The following is a 21,017-nucleotide window of genomic DNA, read 5'->3' as shown; positions in this document are numbered from 1 at the left end:
TCCTGTTTAGAAAGATAACTGGTTCAGGGTGAAGCTACTCTAACACCACCAGAATGTAACTAAGACAATTCCCAGTCAAAAGCAGCATGAATAGGAAAAATTGTGGGGGGTGGGATCTTGTTATTCCAGCATATGGAGCAGCACATTCTCTTTCTAATTTGTCCATATTAGCTTCCCAATTCACTGCGTATTATCAATCACAGTGTGAAGGACTGTTGTGCTAGGAGTGGATGGAAAATCAAGGGGAATGCTCCATTGTTGCACTGTTAATTAGAAATGACAACAACTCCTTGCCTCATTGTAGAGATGAAGGTCTAAGAAAACAGCTACAGTTGCTACCATCTTCCTTCATAGGAAAAGGAATACATTTAGGAATAGCTGGCAATCTAATGAACCTGGTGGATTTTTTCCTCCATCAAAGGCAGTTTTCTTGCACTTCAGACTAAATCAAAGATTTACAATGTGTCATACAAGAAAGATAGCAGGACCTGTATCTTTCCTCCCCGCAGTCAAAAAATGTCAGGAAGCAAAAGTCTTGCACAGGTTTTTTTTTACCCTTCCCACCATTCTAGAGGCTGGTTTTGATTTAAAAACAAAGAAACAAAAAAACCCCCAACAAGATACAGCCAGCCAGTTGTAACATGTAGCTTGGTCATTTTAGAAGCAGCTGTGTGAACAGCTGAAGCAAGTTAGATGCATTTAGTTCTTCAGCATTTGCAAATCAAGGTGGGGCTGGAATCTAATTCAATCTGCTACTTAATCCATTTATACTAATCTGTAGCAGGCTTTGTGCAGATGACCCTGTAAGCACATGGGCTGAGTGAAAGAAACCGAGGGTTTATCTAGTCTCAAAAAAAGAGAAATGGACAAGGATCTCCATGGCAGGAAGATGAAGTGAGTGTACTTATCCTAGTATTTGTATCCCCCTTGATCCAGCAGCAGTAATTCATGGTGCTCCTTCTTTGCACTGAATTTTGCTTTTATTTGCTGAACATGTTGCAGAATACAATTAAAAAAAAAAACAACAACCATAACCCCACACAATCTGTCTGGAGGGCCTTACATAAATACAAAGAACTGTGGGTTTTTTTTAATGTCAAACTCTTTGCTTTTACTTTTCCAGAATGCATATTGTGTGCTGGCATTTGATTCTCATTGGGGTGGATGGTTCCAAAAGGATAAATCTATGTTTAATAACCTTCCCTTCGATTTAATGATATACTAATGGTTCTGAAGGTGTGGGGGCTGGGAGCTGTGTCATTCCGGGTGGTAAAAAGTAATATGAAGGAATGGCAGAAATCTGAAGGAGAAGCTGCTGGTTAAATGTACGCTTTCTCCTCCGAGCGCTGGTGGTATTGACATCAGTATGCACAAAATGCTTTCAAATAAAATTATCCTGCAATTGCCTGGGATACTTCATGCAGGAATTGATTGGGCAATCCTAAATTTAGTTAAGAGGGGAAGCCCAGAATCCAGCTTCACACCTTCCTCTCTTACATCAGAGCCTGAACACTGACTGTTCTCGGGGCAGCTACAGACACAGTTTTTGAAAGGGACCTGGTTTGTCTCTGTGTGCAAAGAGCAGGGCTGCAGGAGGCCCTCTTCACTTTGATACGGCCAGCAAAAAGAATGCCAGGTGTAAGTGGGGTCCTAAACACCAAAGTCTCCAGCCTTAGCTCTTCCAAATTTGTGTCCCTCTGGAGAACAAAAGGTTTATCTTGGAAGCCCTGGGAAAGCTGTGGATTTCTTTGAGAGCTGCTCATCAGCTCCTTTTCCCTGGCACTGAGAGAATACTAGAGCTATATTTGGAAAATATAGATGCCTTTGCTTCTCATTTACTGTGCACAGTCCACACACCTGCCATCAAGATTGTTCTTTTGTGTCAGTGGAGAATCCAGGATCTGTGAATTTTCTTTCTTTCTTTCTTTCTTTCTTTCTTTCTTTCTTTCTTTCTTCCGTGTATGATGTGATGGAGGAGATCGGGGGCCCTGGCAAAGGGATTCTCCATTTCAGCAGGGAGACTTGAGAGTGGAGTGCAGCAGGAATGGATCTTGAGGAGCTTAGCTAGAGTGTAGCAGCTCCGCTCCCTCCATTCATCAACAGAGCATGGGGCAATATGATGGCTCTCTGGGCTCATTGAATCTTTAGGTGGACCTAGTACAGCCAACCCTTCCTCCCCTGGAGTGATTCTTGTAGTTATCTTGGGGATATCTAGCTGATAGTGGAGCTCATTCCAGAACTATTTTAGTGTAGAGGTAGTTTGAGTCTGCAGGGACATAGTGCAGCTTCTGCAAAGTGTAGATAGGAAAGAACAAGAACGTTAGGGTAGGAACAATTGTGTTTGATGGAAGCATGGCAGATGTTACTGTGGACCAGCATGAGTGCATTTGCACCAACCAATACTTTCACTGGCACCCATAGGGTCTTCTTCCCCCACCCCTGGCATGAAATTAGTCTTTAAAGAGTCTATTGTAGCCAGTATAATAGATTTTGGTGTGTGCTTGGTTGTGATGTCTGCAATAGTGTCTATAGTTTGCAAATGTGCTCCTGGGCCCTGATCTTGGCCATTTCTGCTGGCAACTCATTTCCTATACCAACTGCAGAGGTGTTGTACCAGTATTTGGATCATCTGTTCTGTCTGCCCATTTATGCGGAGACGATAGATGGAAGAGAGTCGGCCCTTGATTTGTAAGTGTCAATAGGCTTGCCAGAACCATAATAGGGACCGTGTGCGTTCATCTGTGATAACGTGATTGAGTGCCCAGCGAAGTCAAAAGAGGAGGTGAGCTATTTTGCTAGCCAGAGGCACTGGATTAGCAGGGACAAAATGAATTGCAATCATGTCTGGGAGGTGGTGAACACAATGGAGTTTGCTGTGGTGGTTGCTCAGGGACAGGTTGGCATTGGTGATGGAAACAAACCAAGATACCACAAAACTCTGTGTTAAGTCTGCTGTGGTAAAACCAGCATAATTCCTCCTCTGAAAGGTCTCTGTGAGAGACTCTTGATGTTTGTGCAGGAGTTGTACCAGGATAGACACTTCCAAATGGTGAGTAGAAAGTAGGGCACCAGGGAAAGAGAGTTTATCAGTTCAATGGTTTTTTAATCCCAACATTTGTTGGTTTGTTTATTAAATTTATATACCAACCTTAATCCAAAGACCACAAGGCAGTTTACAATATCTCCTGCAAAGGAGGAATAATGCCACAGATACAGCACCTTAAGTTGCAGCAGATCACCTTAGGTGTAGAACTGATAGGTAATAGAAAAGATTTTCAGTAGGTGATATTGACAGGGGAAGACAGAATCATCAAAGGATGTCAGAGTTCATCTGTTTCTTGCTTAACCTTATTCAGTTTTATTTCTGCCAACCTAGCAATTTGAAAGCACACTAGTGCAAGTAGATAAATAGGTACCACTGTGGCGGGAAGGTAAGCGGCATTTCTGTGCGCTCTGGCACTTGTCACGGTGTCCTGTTGCGCCAGAAGCGGTTTAGTCATGCTGGCCACATGACCCGGAAAACTGTCTGTGGACAAACGCTGGCTCCCCCGGCCTGAAGCGAGATGAGTGCCTCACCCCATACCCACCTTTGACTGGACTTAACTGTCCAGGAGTCCTTTACCTTTACCTTTATTTCTTTTATCAAGGGAACATAGAACCCAGGGGCTGAATGCAGCCCTCCATGCCTCTCTATTTGGCCCTCAGGGCACCCCCTCAGCCATACCCTTCACTGGCCCTGCTTGCCCCCTCCCCCAAGTGTTTTTGCCTGTCTGGAATGTGCCCTTTAATAATTATTCTTGTCTAGATGGAGGATACAGAGAATGGGGGTGTATAAACTGGGCTACTGGACAAAGGTAGTGTTTACATTTGTTTCTCCACCCACTTTTGCCCCTGGCCCCACCTACCACTGGTAGGTCTGTCCTGTCCCTCCCCTATCAAAGAAAGATTTCCCAGAAAGGAATGTAACCCCTGTTTTAAACCTTTGGAGACTGCAGACTGCCTTCTTGCTGAAATGGAAAATGAATTCCAACACAGCAAGGTTACCCCCTCCACCTCTCATGTGTAGACAGGAGATCAAATTACTGGTACCGGAAAAGGATTTTGGAGCATCATGCAAAATTCAGCTGATGTGCATTATGGCTGACTGGGACGAAAGACTTAAAGCAGAGTTGCATGAACTCCTCCACAGAGTTGCCTTGATTCCCTCCTCCACAGCCGGGGCCATTGCAACACTCTTGTTATTTGAAAGGAACTAGAGCAGGCAGGGAGCTGCTTGCTTCCTGCTGGGATCCCACAACCCTTTCTCTTGGTGAGGAAAATCCCTGCTATGTACATGCTGCCATCCTGCATAATCGTGACCAGGCTGAGAAACTGAATCTATAATCAAAACATTTCCAAAATAGCCTAGCCTCGGGGGATTTCCCACTGGTTGCCTGCTCATCTGCTGTACCCAGAAAGGCTGCCTTCCATGTTACGTCACGGGTGCCTGAGAAGAATGCTGGCAGCAAAGGGTCGGCTTATCAAGAGGAAATGCTTTCTAGTAGTCTATGGTCTTGAGCACCAGAGCTTCTGTTTCTGGTCTATGTCAAAAACATTATGCTTTGTGGCTCAGCCAGCCATCAGCAAAACACTAAGAGAAGAGCCTGTGATCATAAGTGCTCTGGGCAGAAGGAATACTAATAAAAAAAACCCAACCAGCTCCACCAAGCTAAGCTACCAGAAGCAGCACAAGAGAGCTACAAGGCCTTGTTTGGGTGTAATGCTGAGCCAGGGTTTGATCAAACCACAGTTCGTCCAATGAGTAAGGATCATTCTTGCAGGTGCCTGTCAGGGAACTGCCATCGGAGCCAGAGGAGGAGGGAGGGCTCCAGAGGGATGCCGGAGAGCGTCCCAGGAGGGAGAGAGGCAGCCCATCTGTGGGGGAAGGAAATCAGCGTAGCACCAGTAGAGAAGGGGGGCAGATGGGGGAATCGGTGAGGAGGCTCCATGACTCCTCGCCGGAGACCAGCGGGGAGAGCACGGGTCCTCCACTGCCCACACCCTCCTTGCGCAGAAGACTTCTGCACAGGGAGAGTAGGCGTCAAAGAACTTCTTTGCTGGAAGAAGTTCAAGAAACGCCCACTGACGGATTCTGCCAGCGATTGAGACGGCCACGGATGGGTGGCTGTCCGGACAGAAAGGGTTCACCCAGGTGACTCAGCCAGGTGTGGCGACGACTTACGCACGAGCAACCCCCTAGAACCATTACAGTGCCCAAATAAACCATAGCTTGTTTCACCTGATGTCTCCCCCTCCCAAAATGCCCAGCTGCTATATCAATGCCCTCTGTCACTGATTCACTTCTGCAGAAACAAGATGGAAAACTCAAGTGTGCTGCTCCTCCGGCCACAACTCTGAGCAAAAGGCTCTGTTCCCCCCAATCCTGGGTGCTCCTCATGAAGGCTCACAACACACACAAAATCTTCATGAACAAAAGTGACTGAGCAGGCCCACTCACCTTGCAGATTTGGAGAGAAAACAATCTGATCTGCCAACCAAAAAAAATTATGGACCCCTGATGTGCAGTGTTTAAGGAAGTACTTCCTTTCGTCTTCCACCCTATTGCTTGCAGTTCAAGGCTGTTCTTGCTTTTTTAATTCTCTTTTATGTAAGCTGAGAAAGTTTCTTTACTACCAGGGTGCAAAACTATTGGGCATAAACATAAGAACTTCTTCATTCCATACACTGATAATAAGTCCCAGTCTATACTAGCTGCAGGCTACCCGGTAAAAGAAATTAAAAAGCAAACATAAATAGTTTAAGGCAGGCTTGGAAGAAAGAGGAAGTTCAGGGAAGAACCTGAGACTGATTACTAGGTTTGTTGTGCAGAAGAGGAAACTATTGCACACTTTTGAAAAAGCATGAAAATATTTTCTGTGCTTACCCCCTCCCCTTTTTGAGGTCTGCTCAAACCCTACTGCTGTGCATTGTGAGAATATAAAGAGAATCATGAGACACTACCTGTGGGTTGTGCATTTTATATTTGGAACATCAGCGCTGCTTCTGATCCCTAAAAGATGACTGTCCCAGATGTGTCCCAACAGCAGAAGTGTGGAGTTTGCTTTTATTGCACAAACTGAACATGGCAGAAGGTTGTTTGCTCCCGTTTCTTAAAGAACCTCACTTTAGGCCAAGACGCTTATTTCTGCAGGTTAAAACAATGTTTTTTAAAAGCAGACCAACGAACCAGGCATGCTCAGCAACAGCAGCTGACCACAGATCACTATCGGCCTGTCAAAGTAGGAAGTATTTTGGCATTTCCCCTTGATATCTTATTGAACATTCTCTCAGAAATCGGATGCTCTGTAGTTGACGGGGGGTCACCTGCCTGCTATTTGCGGCTTATCTGTGTGTCTCTGTGTGCATGCAGTTAGTTTGTACCATTTTTATTTTTTTTACCGCGCCTTCCAGCAGTGCTCTCAGGGTGTCTAGCAAGATCACTGTCGGCTGACAGTGGGGGGTGGTGGTGGTGATGCAGCTTTGTCATGGTGCAACTGCTCCAACGCCCACAGCATGTGCAGATTAGATAGCAAGAGTGACTTTCAAGGGCTCAACGGGCAGAGAGTCCAAACGCCCTCCAAGTGCTCTGTTTGCGGGTGAGGGGAGAATGACTATATAACGTAACCGCTTCAGGATTTCTCTTTGAGAAATTGCTGAGGGAGGGAAAGCACTGCAAATATTTTAGCAGGCTGGAGATCAAAGGTGCCCTTTCTCCCCCAGAAGTCGGAGCCACAATCCATTTCCTACTCTCTCCGGAGCTTTGCTCCCGGGATCCCTGGCTGTTGCTGAGTGGGATTCCCATCTCAGCCACAAGAAATGCTGCCGGCAATTGTTCTCTCAACAGCAGCAGCCTCTTGTCCCCTGCCCACTCAGGCACTAGGAGACTTGCAGCTGGGGGGAAGGAGTGGGTGGGCAAGCCAGAGGAGGCAGCAACTGAAAGGAGGGGAAGTTGCTGAACTCGCTGAGAGTAGCAGCTCAGCTTTAAAAATGGAGAAGAGTCTATCAAGCTGAGGAAACTCTATTGCAGGCATCAGGAACAGGGGGAGAAGATTGGGCGGGGTGTGTGATTTCTTTTTAAGATGCCAGTGGAGAAGAGAGCATGGGTATCCTCCCCTCTAGCACTTCCTCTCATTTCATGTCTACTTTTTGCAAGGAATATGATGTGAAAATGGAGAAGCCGGTTGGGAAATGTAAGTGGGAACACTTTTATTCTAAAAGCATCACATCCAGGAAACCACGGTACTTTCCTACACACACACACAAAAACAAGCACACACGGTTGCCTAGATTGAGGAAGGACCTCAATCACTTTTGTTACTCTACAATTCTATGGTTCTGTGATTCCAGCGCCAATTGGTTATAGCTAAAAACTCATGAAACAAGCCCTCCCAAAGCTTGGACAAATCACACTGATGCCTGAAAGATAAAACATGTAGAGGTCTGACTAATAGGCCTGGAGAGGACATTCCAAATTACAGGCCCCATCGCAGAGAAGCTCTGCCCCCACTAGCCACCCATCTTACCTCAGAATTTGGGGGGGGGGGTGGATTCTACATACAGAAGCAGTGATCTCTTAGAGAAGCTGATGCCAAAGCATTACTCACAGACCAAATGTGGGTGGAGCCAGAGGCAGAGCTAACTAATTCTTGGTTTGTGCCCATCCTCCTCCGTGCTGAATTCTACAAGAGGAGGAAGCTGGTAAGCAGTGCCACCCACTAGATTGCTTGTTAGAAAGAAGGCAGGCAGATAAACATTGACTGAAGGAGGGTAGATTGAGTTCAATGGGGCAGTGCCCTCTTTGCTCTAATGGAGCACAGACTTTGCAAGAAGAATGTCAAGCAGGTTTTTTTTAATTCCCCCCTAAATCTCAAAAGTCACACACTCTTCCTCTCCCACACATATTATGCCTCTATTTGAATGCAGAGACGTTCTGCAAACATTTTTGTCAATCCACTGTCCTCTGGCCAATCAAGTCTCTACAGCACCCAGCCAATCCTAATCCAATAATATAACTATGGCAAAGAAGTTCCTCCCATGTGTCCCTGGGCAGAAAAAACCATGTAAAAATGGAGTGCTAGGGCTGCCAGTTTTCCAGCCAGAGTAGTGAAGGTTCCCCCTTCTTCCAATTCTGTTCCATTGTATTCCTCAGTATAGATCTAATAGGGCTGCATTGAAAAGCAGTCCAAGCATGCTTGGAATTGTTTCCTTGAAGGCCACACCTCAAAACACATTATTGGTAGCTAGCCGGGAGAAGGGAGTGGTTGTTAGTTTGAGTGGCTAGGATTAAAAAAAAAAAAAAAAAAAAAAAATTGTTAAGAGAGAGCAATGGTGAGCAAAGTGTAGCTATATTTCTGTAATATCTAATTTTTACTTAATCGTTTGCATTTTTGTGAAGGGGATTGGGAGAAGTGATGGGTGGTTTCTGCATGTATTGCAGCTTTCAACACTTACATGGTATTGGAAATGTACGGTTTGTGTGTGTGTGTAGATTTGAGAGATGCATTGGAGGGTTTGCATTGCTGTTTTCCCCCCTTAGGTTTTAATAATGCTCCTGCGTGTTTAGTTGGTTATTGTGAGAACAGTTTGCTGGACTAGATGGGCCGTTGGCTTTATCCAGCAGCCTCTTCTACTGTGATGATTATAAGTACAGTGGTACCTTGGTTCTCAAACTTAATCTGTTCCGGAAGTCTGTTCGACTCCTGAAACCATTTGAAAACCAAGGAGCAGCTTCCGATTGGCTGTAGGAACTTCCTGCAGTCAAGCAGAAGCCACGTCGGATGTTCAGCTTTGGAAAAATATTCGCAAACCGGAACACTTACTTCTGGGTTTGCAGCGTTTGGGTTCCGATTTGTTCAACAGGTAAGCCGTTCAAGAGCCAAGGTACCACTGTTTATACAAAAGCTACAAAAGAGCTTCCACATCGAGTGAAACTGATGCACCCTGTGCACGCTCATACCATTTTTCTCTGAGGCTTTTAGTTCCTAATTGTATCTCTGCTGAAAAGTTTATGTGTACATGCTAATACTGAAGACCTAATGTCCTGTTCTGAAGCAGCACAGTCCATGGATTCCCCAGAAGACAGAATATTGGTCTGGGGCAATGGTGAGAATGTAGATCAGTGAAAGAGACAGTCCACTGTGCAGATATTTACAGGCAGCCAATACAGAATGGGTTCTGGAGAAACAAGAGAGCAGGATATAAGATTTGCAGGACCATGGACAGATCACTAGGTAGAGGGAACTTCCTCCAACAGTCCCAGATAATGGCTTATATCCTTCAGCACTTCAGACCTAAGTACACTCCCAAATACTCCATCCCCATGGAATGGAGATTCTTAAGGTACTGCCCTCATGTCTGAGGCCTGGCACTTTGATGCTTTTTTATTACTTACTGAGCTTATGTTCTCTGCACTGATGAGCAGGACTTAGGGAGCAAGAGGTTCTGGGATCTTGATTTCCAGGCTCAAGATCAGGGGCTGGGTCTTGCTCCTCTGGTAGGGATGTGGGCAAGATGGACTCAACCAGCACTTCTCACTCCTCGTCCAAGCTATTGCTTTTAGGCTCTTGTGTGATCTGGTATTCCAGTTATGTAGGATTGCTGACTGCATGGAAAGCCCACACACCAACAGCTTAGTACAGTTTGCTCGTGGAGGTAAATGTCTTCATGGTCATATAGATCTTTCCTAATAACTGCTCTTTGCTACAATAAAGATGTGAATCTTGTACTTTGGTTCAGTCAGTCAGAATCTATAACAGAACTTTTCCACTGGCTGGTGTGGCCAAAGGCAAAAGTGAGCAGAGCTGTGTATCTTTTTACATTTGGCTACATTCTGGCCATTGAGAAATCACAGCGTGCGCGCATGCACACACCCACATGCACACACCCAGTCAACCAAGAGGCATTATCACAGGTCACAGACACATTCTAGTCTGGCAAAAGCACCCAAGGAAGATGTGGATCAGAGCCAGTGAGGGGTTGTCTTGTGAGAGTGGGGTTGGGAGGGGCATGGGCTGGGGAGAGTCCTGGGAGCGAGGTAAAGAGGCCAGGAAGATGACATTCAACCCCTGGGCTTGAGGTTCCTTAACCCAATCTATAAGATCGCTGAAAATTCTATATGCGTGGGTGCTTGGAGGTACTCCTGAAAATTGTTCAAGTTGAAATCCACCCCCACAAAAATCTTTTGTCCATATTTTTGTCTCTCTTATACCTACCTAGTACCCTCCAGATGTTGTTGGACTCCCTTCCTCCCTGGTCATTGCCCCTACTGACAAGAGCTGTTGAGAAAGTCCAATTTCATCCCAACAATGTTTGAATGGCACCACTTTGACTACCCCTGGTTTCAGGGGGATGCCATTTCAAAATATATTTGATGTGCACTGCAGTTGTTCAGGTTTCAAACCTCTCCCCTGTGTCTCTAGTTGCAAATGTCTGTGTAGGGACAGGAACATCTTGCCCCTAGTATATATCCATGCAAATCAACAGGCATGAAGACTAAAGGCCAATGAAGTGCATCCCTACCTTTCCACAGCACACACTTCACCCACAGCCTATCCAGACAACTAATTTCTAAATATGCTACATTTATATGCCACCTTTCTGTTGAACCACTCAAAATAGTTTGCACTTTGAAATAATGTCTTGGAATGAGACACAGTGCCAACAAGAGGAATGAATAGATAGGGAAGAGGAAGATGACCAGCTGTGGAGTAATGAAGCCACATAATACATGAAGACCAAGTGGAAAGTTTCATTGCAAGAAACAGTTATAGGAGGGGAGGACTCGAATGGCAGCTGGCCCTAGCCAAGTTGGGGTTTGTGTATGTGAGCCTTGTTGTCAGGCCTCTGATGCAGCCAGGCAGGTTGTCTTCTGATGGAGACAGTTGTGGGAGAGAAAGGGCCAAATACTCCCATCCAGGCTGGGGAAGGGAGGCCTTGCCATCTCTCCTCTCCCCTCCTGATGTAGCCAGATGGAGCTGAGTGATAAGTTTTGAGCTGTGGCTATTCTATAAAAAGTGCAAGCAGATCAACACCTTAAGAAGCAAAATGTTACAGTTAGGTTGTATTTATTGAAACAAACACCCCTTCAGAAGGCAGTGCAATAAAGACCGTTATACACTAAATGAATACAGTATACAGCAGATGGGCGAAAGCCAATTATTTATTTAGACATTTTCTTACCTGCCCTTCACCATAAGGTCCCAGGGCATGTGGCAGCAATAGAAAATACAATTATAAAAATAGCTCGAATCAATGCAATAATACAATATATAAAACCAACCCACATGGAGTAGAACAATACTGTATAAATTGAGCAAAACATTATAGTTTTCAGCAACCGTAATAGTGGGAGTGGAGGTAGGGATTCAAGCAGTGATTCCTGATTTCAAAAGACATGTGTTATGAGTGCAAATGTACAAGATAAATCTCGTTAGAACAATGGTCAGTGGTTTTTGAATACAGTGGTACCTCGGTTTAAGAACTTAATCAATTCCTGAAGTCCATTCTTAAACCGAAAGAGTTCTTAAACCGAGGCGCGCTTTCTCTAATGAGGCCTCTTGCCACCAGTGCCCTTCCACTGTTCAGCCTCTGTTCATAGACTGAGGTAAAGTTTGCAAACACTACTCCCTCATTTTGAGGAGTTCGTAAACCGAATAGTTAGTTAACAGGGCTGTTCGTATACCGAGGTACAGCTCTGTTAATCCAGCCTTCTTTTCTCTCATTTGTAACATGCTGACCTCCCCTGTCAGAGGCAATGTGACTCTGAATACCATTTGCTGTGAATTGCAAGTTGAAAGAGTGCTGTTTCACCCAGGACGTGCTTGTGGGCTTCCCATAGGCATCTGGTTGGCTATGGTGAGAACAGGAAGCTAGACTAGATGAACTTTCAGCTAGATCCAACGGGGCTCTTCTTATGGCATTATACATTCTTAAACTTCTAAAATTAACTTCCCTCCTCTGTCATTCAGATAGTGATTCATGCATGTATTCTAAATGCCCGAGAGAACGTAGATCAGGGCATGGATTCCATCAATTTTTCACAACCATCATGTTCTTTTACAGGAAAGCACCAAATTTACATCAGGCACAGACTAAAACATGGTGATCATGCTATGGAGGCATGTGGAATAAGTCATGTTTCTAGTGTACTCCATTCAATTCTCTTTCTTACCCTGGTTTTGCATGTTTCTCTCCTCGCAGAGTTATAGTTCCCAGCAACTTTAGCAAATTACAGTGCCCAGAATTCTTTTAGGGAAAGAATGTGCTCTGAATGTGCTTTAAATGTATAGTGTATACACAGCCTTATGGTTTAGGTACCCAGCGGAGAGAGTTCTCACTGCCAAGAGCATTACACAAAGCTTTTGCCCTCACATGCGATATCTGAGCTCACTGGAGAAAGAACTGCAGTTCTCAAGGATCTGGTTTTAGTGTTTTGATTAATACTGGAGACCCTGGCAGCTTCTCTACAGAACTTGCTAGGTAGATGTTATTTAGACCACGTAATAAATTAGTGAGGTGGCTGCGGCTGCGCTGTCTCTACACAAGCAACATAGTGTCTGGAAAGATCGTCACTCATTGCACACATGTTTAGGAATCCCCTTTGTTTGTGTTATTTAGATGGGAAATTAGAGGTTAATAGAGCTTTTTACAATGTCTCCTATGTAATTAGAATGTCTGGGCACCCAGCAATTTCTAGAAAGTTGTAGAAAGGGTTGCTTGCTTGATTTGACTTTTGCACGGGGTGTAAATGTTAAACAGGATGGTGGAATGAATGTGGCTGCTCATTCTGCCAGGTTCTCCATGAATTGTGAGGCATAATGCCAAATGGCTTTCCTAAGACAATTGATTGTTTTCAGGTAAAGGGCCCAGTCTTTGTCTTTACCAAACCATCGGATACCTCCTGTATTTTGGGAAACTGCCATTCTTTTCTGAAACTTTTAATCAGCTGCTTATATTCAAATCAAGATGAACTAAGTTGTTCCTGCTTTGAAGTTCCTTGTATGGTTCATCTGAGCTCATGGCTGAGAGATTCACTCATTTATTAGGATACAGCAGAGCTATTTTACATTAGCAATACTGTCCATCAAATCTGGCAAAAGGCTTGTATTTACTTACTTTATTTTATCCCACCCATCTCTGAGTTGCTCAGAGTAGCATACATGGTTCCCTTGTGCGCTCTAACTCTCACATGACAGCCCTGTGAGATAGGTTAGCCTTAGGCTAAGAAATAACAATTTGTCCAAGGGCATCCAGGACATTAATCCAAGCGATATCTGCATCATACTATTAGGACGGTTTCCTTGGGGGGGGGTGAAGGCTGTATGCCTCAAACCCTTCTAATTCCTGGATCCAGCATGGATTCAATTCCTGCAATAGCCAGGCTAGCTTCCTGGTGAGTTAATGGTCCTCTAAGTATGGACCATTAAGGTAACAAAGGAAGTGGCTGTGTGCTAGCCAACAAATGGGTGGGTCCACCTCCCACAATTTGCTAGTAGTTAGAAATACAAAGGCAGAGTTGGTGCATGTGAAGTAGAAGCTAGAAGCAAGTGAGAGACAGAACCATGCCCGATTTCTCCTGTAATCCAAGACTGTGACCAAGTAAGGCCTTCTTGGTGTGTTGATGCCGTGAGCCTCTACATCAGGTTGTACATATGTGTAAATAAACCATATACAGTGGTACCTCAGGTTAAATACGCTTCAGGTTACATATGCTTCGGGTTACAGACTCCGCTAACCCAGAAACAGTACCTTGGGTTAAGAAATTGTGCTCCGGCAGCATGACAGCAGCAGGAGGCCCCATTAGCTAAAGTGGTGCTTCAGGTTAAGAACAGATTCAGGTTAAGTACAGACCTCCGGAACAAATTAAGTACTTAACCTGAGGTACCACTGTATTATTGCAACACCACAGTTTCTGCTGTCCCTTATTCAAAGCGTCTGGAACCCCTGGAATCTCAGAGATTTGTTTGGTGTGCAACACTACATTTCAAGCACTATCATACCTCATTCCGCCAAAGAATCATGGGAATGATAGGGTGCTGGGTATTGTTAGGAGACCGCTGTTTCCCTTACAGACCTACAGTTCCCAGAGTTCCTTAGCAAGAACTCTTAAACCGCTCTGAGAATTGTTGTTTGAGGGGATAGGGAGGGCTCTCCTAAACTCTCAGCAACCTGAACAAATTCCAGCTCCCAGGATTCTGGCTCAGATCATTTTTAAAGAGCAATTGCTTTGGTGCATTCCTGGTCCCCTCCCACGTGGGTTACAAAAGTGGGAGAGTGGTGATTAGCAGCCACGGGATCATAAGACCTATCTGACTCCACTGCAGGGCTGTTGTGCAGCAGCTGGGCAAACAAGGGGATGTGAGGCTCTCCTGAACATCCCCTCTTTTTCACAGCCATGAGTGTTAAAATTGGTATAATAGTGCTTTAAATGTACCGTATGGATGTGGCCAGGCTTTAAACCTGTGTGACACTCCAACCACAACCCCACACTGGAAATGGCCTGTTTCATTGTGGGGGCTCTGGAATTTCCCTCTCTCTCTCAGTTCATTTTTCAAATTGTTAAATAAGCTTGAGTCAGCACAGTTCTGCCTTTGTTTCCCTGAAAGCCAGCATGAAAGAAAAAGATTTGGGGGGAAATGTATGCCATTCTCTAACTTGCACATTTTAATTCTAGATTTGAAGACACTGGCGTTTCTCCAGGAAGCATTTTCTGATGGCACTCCTAGCTACAGCAGAGACAAAGATGGCTCTGCGGAGACCAGGCACATTGGCGTTCACCCTGATCAGGATCTGAGTTCTGCTGTAGAGAAACAACAGTGACTCAGTAGACATCTGCAGAGCAAAACTTGAGCGATGGTCAAGAATAATTTCTTGTTCTAGAGGTGCAGCTCCTCCTCAAGACCTCTGCTAAGGGTGGAGACAGCCTCCCCAAAGCTCGCCTGAAAGATGAACGATGGCACCTGGATCACCCTTAGTCCGGCAGAGTTTGCTCAGCTCCAGCAGTATTCTGAGTGTAAGTATTGTCCCTCTCTCAGCTCAAATGCTTGCCATTTCGGTGTGGGTTATTTATGCCAGCATTAGCACAACAGCTTCCAGCACGTGGTGAATAAGATGCATGCGATCCTTGTCCTTTCTTTCACAGGAAGGATACAATTAATTTGTACTGTGATGTGTCATTCTGTGAGATATGCCACAATAACTTAAGCACAGAACATCCAAGTACATACAATAAGATCTTTTAAAACCCGGAGATGTAAATTTAAGTCCTGACTACATGGGGAGTGTTTGAGGGGGGGGGGTGTCATCAAATACAGGGCATTGGGCTCATTCCCCCACCATGAACCACCTGCAGTCCATCCTGGAAGCCTGTTGGTCTGCAGAACAGGCAGGGATAGTAGTGAGGGATTCATGTGGGTTTGAAAGGGTGGTGTGTTCCACACAAGGGAAGAATCTGCAAAGCTGTATTTAATGTGATACTTTCATTTTTCAAGTACTGCTCCCAGCATTGAAGTGCCAAATTGAGAGCCTGAGAAGCTCTTAATTCCAAAGGTGGTTTCCCCCCACCCCACTACTAAGCGCTTAGGCTTTAGCAAAATTCACAGCAGAAAGAAATGATACAGCTAGTGTATGCAGGTCAATAACTTGGTGCGCTCTCTCGGGTTTTCTCTTCCGCAAAGATCTGGCCTCTGGAAGAGAAGTGTTCCTGCTGCAAAGGCCTAAGATAACATTTTGATACTCCTGTGTGGTAGGGCTCCACGATGCTACCGTGAAATGTGTCAGTTTTCATGGGGACACGTATGTAAGAGGGCTCAACTCTGTATTTGGAAATACCAAACACCCAGGGTGGAATTCGAAGGAACGCGGGCGCTGTGGGTCAAACCACTGAGCCTAGGGCTTGCCGATCAGAAAGTCAGCGATTCATATCCCCATGATGGGGTGAGCTCCCATTGCTCGGTCCCTGCTCCTGCCAGCCTAGCAGTTCAAAAGCACGTTAAAGTGCAAGTAGATAAATAGGTACTCCGGTGGGAAGATAAATAGCGTTTCCGTTTGCTGCTCTGGTTTCCCAGAAGCGGCTTAGTCATGCTGGCCACGTGACCCGGAAAAACTGTCTGCAGACAAACGCCAGCTCCCTCAGCCTATAGAGCCAGATGAGCATGCAACCCCAGAGTCGTCCGTGACTGGACCTAACGGTCAGGGGTACTTTTACCTTTACCTTTAGGGTGGAATTCAGTGCTGCGCTCTTGCAATTGCTCTGTCTGTGAAAGCATATCAGCTTGCTGGGCAGCATGACCCCCCTCTGCTCTCCCCATGTGCTATTCTGGGGGTTCTTCCAACACCCTGAGGCAATTGGGAGGGTAAAGGGGGAGGAGAGAGGAGAAACCATCATTACTGATGACGTTGATTATGTGAAGCCCACCCCAGGTCTCAAAAACCATGTCTCGTTTTTTTTCCACAGCATAATTTTTGCACTTTCCCACCAAAGCCTCATCCCTTGCATTCCACCACCAGACCTAAAGGATAGTTTTTCCAATGCCTTCTCAATCAGATTTCTATCATGGAGGAAACGAGAAGGCTTTCTAAAAATTGTTTGTGCCTGCGGATCCATTCACATTACCCTTTTTAATTTATTTTTTTCTATGCAGGCTAACAAACATGCTTAAAGTGTGCTTGGGGTGAAGTGGTCCAATGATAAAATGCTGCATCTGTGTCTCAGCACATGAACGCAGCACTTGCCAAGTATGAATCTGTACAGCTATTGACCCATGGAAAAAATGCAGCTCCGCCAGGTGCCTGCCTGGTGTCTTCTGGGCTACGTCTGCAGGGCTTTTCTTCTGTTCTTATAATGTGAATGACCACACGGCCCTCATCGGTTGAAGTGGGAGAAGAGAGAACACCTAGAGAACAGATTAAGGGGCAGCTCCACATCCAAATGGGCTGGCAGTGCAATTTGTGGGGGAAGGAGGAATATTAGTCTCAATACGGACTAGTCAAAGTCTAAGTCAATGGGGCCAGCACTAAAGAGGCAGCCCTTCAGCGTGTCCACACATACAACAATCTTCTCTGCTTGTGGTTGGTGGATATACTTCCACATTGGAAGCCTGGGGAATAAGGATGCACAGAACAATTTCTTCCCACTGACCTTATTGCTCCAAATGTAATCCTTCTGAGACTCTAGCCCAAACACTGTGATATTCATGACCACTTTAAGAGATGGGATCTTGAGCGTTTGATATGAGCAGTCCCCTTAGTTTATTTTTAGTAGCCCTTTTTAGGCATCTGAAAGCAGATTCCCTTCTTTTAAGCATTTTCCTCTGGTATTTCAGTCAATGTTGATCCTCTGGGGCTGACTTCCTAATCCAGGGCAGCTGAGCTGTGAGCCTGCTGGGATGTTTCACCTCCTGGAGCTCTGAGACCCCAGGAAGGGAGATTAAAAAAAGAAACTGGCTTCCATCACGACTTCTTACGAAAGAACCCTTCTCAAATATTTTAGTGGCAGAAATAATGGATGATAGCAATCACAACCTGCTAAATTAATGCTGTTCTTTGCACTGGGAGAGCATGGGGAGCTAAGCTGCTTTCAAGTCACATCACTCAGTGGTTCAGACAGGAAGTGCTACAGTGAAAATGCTTCTATCCCATGACAGATGCAAGTTTCCAGTCATTGAAGGAGGAAAATTCAGCATGCCAGTGAACAGTTAATTTTTGTGCACAAGTTTTGAAATGGGTGGAAAGGGCATTTAGGCTCCATACACGCCATACATTTATATCACATCTCCCCACGCTTGAGAATTCTGAGAGCTCCGCTATGTTATGGGTGCTGGGAATTCTAGTTCTGTGAAAGATTAATTACAGATCCCAGGAGGGAGATGTGTTTTAAATATGCTTAAAATGTATGGTGTGGGTGTGTGGGTGTTGTTTTTATTTTTTAAAAATATATTTTTATTAAAGATTTCTTAGATTACAAAAATACTTGCGTTGTCTCTTTTTTTCAAGCTGTGTTTTCTACAGATCAGTTTCATTTGTTGTGAGACATTCGTATTAGATTAGGAAGAAAAGAGGGGGGATGAAGGGGAAGGGAATTAGGAAACACTGGCCTGCGAGCGCTCCAATTGGAGAGCAGCCTTTACCAAAGGTGTCATGGACTTTGAAGACGCTCAAACTCAGAACGAAAGGGAGACAAGTGCTAAGAGGAAGACACATTTGGCAAACGCTCACCTTGATTAACTCCCACCCGGAAACCTATGTCCCCACTGCGGAAGGATGTGTGGAGCCAGAATTGGCCTCCACAGTCACTTACAGACTCACTGTTCAGACCGTGTTCATGAAAGACAAGCTTACTCGGCTATGAGTGATCACCGAAGAAGAAGAAGAAGAAGAAGAAGAAGAAGAAGAAGAAGAAGAAAGCAGAAGAGAAGCAATAGCAGTGAGGAGTGGTGGTAGTGAGGAAATGGTGTCCCAAACAGGGCCTTGTGTGTTGTGGATCCAATGCTGCATGGATGGCACTATCTTGGGAAAGATTAACCCACCCTAAAGCAGCTGCTCTGAGACCCTTAGTCTCATGTTTATTTTCCTGTATGTGTATATATTCCCCTGGTACACCTTAAGATAGACGACTGTCGGGAATGGGGTGTGGAAGAAGCCATGCCTAATAAGAACCCTACCAGAGGGCACTCTTATTAAGCATCCACCCAACCAAGTTACCTATGTGAATCCTGCAAGACCATCTTGGCTGTGAATCCTGGAAGTCCTGCTCCCTGCCTTGCAGGCCTTTTCCCACCTGGCCTGGGAGGGTGGGGCCATGACTGACTCCAGCTACAAAAGCTGCTGAAGAGGACAGAGACCATCTTGGCTGCGATGCGTGCATGTGTTGCAGTAGCAGTCAGCATCTGAGAAGATGAAGGAGAGGACAGCTGTGAAGAAAGCTGTGAGTGGAAGGAGACCCTTTTCTCAACCTTTGGGACCCCCTGGGAAATTCAGCAAAACTGCTGTACCTGGAATTTGATGTGGATAGTGCAGCTGAATGGGACATAGTACCATCCACCTTGGGCCTGCCCATAAAAAGCAAGTCTAAAGTGAGAGACTAGGGTGATGTTTGCTGTTTCCAGGAACCCTCCTTGTCATGAGACTTTTGTGGGAGAGCTGAGGGTTTGTTTGGGCCCTGATTGAGAATCCAGAGGCTGAGGTGGTGTGTGTTCCCTACACAATACTAGGGTCAAATATTTGACATTGCAACTCTGATATATCTTCTGCTTCAAAGGAAATATTTGGGGTGTTGTAAATATAACGTTTAGGGCGCTCTACTCATTGCAGGTTCATTAATAATTTGAAAATAAAGCAGGATGGATTTTCATGAAATTTTAGAGCCCGCCATGACTTTTACAACATCATTTTGCCCAAGGTGTCGGCATGGTCATATATAAGCATTCATAAGTTTGGCAAGCTGCAGTTACCTTTTGAAGAAACAGATGACATCGTCAGACTTCTATGTAATTAATGATATTCATGGTATTGGCATTAACTTTCTCCTTCTAGATTCCACAAAGAAACTGAAAGATGTTTTGGAAGAGTTCCATGGAGATGGTATCCTAGCAAAATATAATCCAGAACAGGTAAGAAAGCTTGCTGTAAATGTATTCCTAAATTCTATATCGAATCAACACCAGTAGTCTTGTTGGTCCATTTGAACAAAATGCACACCTTCGGTCAAATAACGCCATTTGTTAGGATCAACCATGTGACATTTTGAGCAATGCACAACTCCTTCTCAGGCAAGATGTTTAAAAAGGCTGGTGTTGATTTACTGTTATTAATAGTATTACTTATATATTGTTTCTCTCTCTCTCTCTCTCTCTCTCTCTCTTTGTTAAATTTGTAAATAAAAAAGTAATTGAAAAAAATAAAGGTGCAAATATATTATTTATCACATCACAGTTTCCAGAAGGGTAGTCATGTTTGTTTCTATTGGTTTTACATATCATTTTCCTCTGAGCTCATTCTTCTACATTCCCCATATGCATATATATTCTTGCCAATTCAGGATTATACTTCATACATCTGATAAAATGGACTGTGAGCTTATGCCATAATAAATGTCCCATTGCACTTAGGGCAGTCATTGCCTGTACCTACTTCCCAGCAGCCCTAGGTGCAACCTGAAGCCTGCATAGAATGTAACCAAGCTTCATTGGCTGTCTCCTTCCACATTCTGTTTTGAGACCGTGACCCGTTGCAGATTGCATCGCTTCACCAAGGACTAGCCTTTTCCGCATCCATCCATCCATTCCTTACTCTGTTTACTATCTAGCCCAATGAAGAGTTCTGGAAAACTCAAATGCTCATGGCATTTTGGTTGATGTAATAAAGGCTTTGTCCTAAATATGGATTTTTTGAAGATCTGAAGATGCATTCTGATAATAGCGTAAAAAGAAAAATGGAATAACAGTAACTGAGAGTTGCCTGTATCATCAGTTTCTAAGAATTTGCAATTTCATTGTTTACGAACAAAGGTACCAGCATGAATGAATATAGCTGCACATAAGTATTTTGATTTTCTAATCTGAAATTAGAATTCTCTAACTTGGGGGGAGCATAAAGTATGCACACTTGTGTGTTTTCATTGGCTTAAAGTGGGTAACATTACTACTTTCCCTTTTCCCCCCTCTTAAAACTAACTTTGAACAAGTTGAGCAGAAATCATTTTCAGTCCTCACTGCATTTGCCCCCATGTTGAAAGTGTTGTTCCTCAGATTCTCTGGGGGTGATTCCTCCGTATTTTAAGGAGAAATTAGGATAGTTCCTTTTCTGATACATATTTTTTTAGAGAGGTGGAAACGTTTCCAAAGAGCAACAGATCTGAAGGCCTATGTTCTCTCTCCTAGGAAAAGCAGATTAGTAAGAACAATAAAAGTGGGTTGTCCCCACTTCCACGCTAAGAGAAGGAAATAGCTGTGGTGCTATTCAAGAAGAACACAAAAGGCTCC

At 44.6% G+C, this 21,017-nt stretch overlaps 1 protein-coding gene across 1 annotated transcript in view; it reads left to right on the top strand.

Moving 5' to 3' along the window:
* The window catches only part of DGKG (diacylglycerol kinase gamma), a 111,996-nt gene that overhangs the window by 10,075 nt on the left and 80,904 nt on the right, over window positions 1–21,017 (top strand). Inside the window, 2 exon segments of the mRNA XM_079976846.1 lie at window positions 14,711–15,049; window positions 19,570–19,646. Of these exon segments, the coding sequence (XP_079832972.1) occupies window positions 14,983–15,049; window positions 19,570–19,646 (144 nt within the window). The 5' untranslated portion in view covers window positions 14,711–14,982.

The sequence above is a fragment of the Podarcis cretensis genome (assembly GCF_951804945.1).
Source record: "Podarcis cretensis genome assembly, chromosome: 5".
Classification (NCBI taxonomy): domain Eukaryota; kingdom Metazoa; phylum Chordata; class Lepidosauria; order Squamata; family Lacertidae; genus Podarcis; species Podarcis cretensis.
The sequence above is the reverse complement of the archived record's forward strand: the minus strand, read 5'-3'. Positions and strand labels throughout refer to the sequence as shown.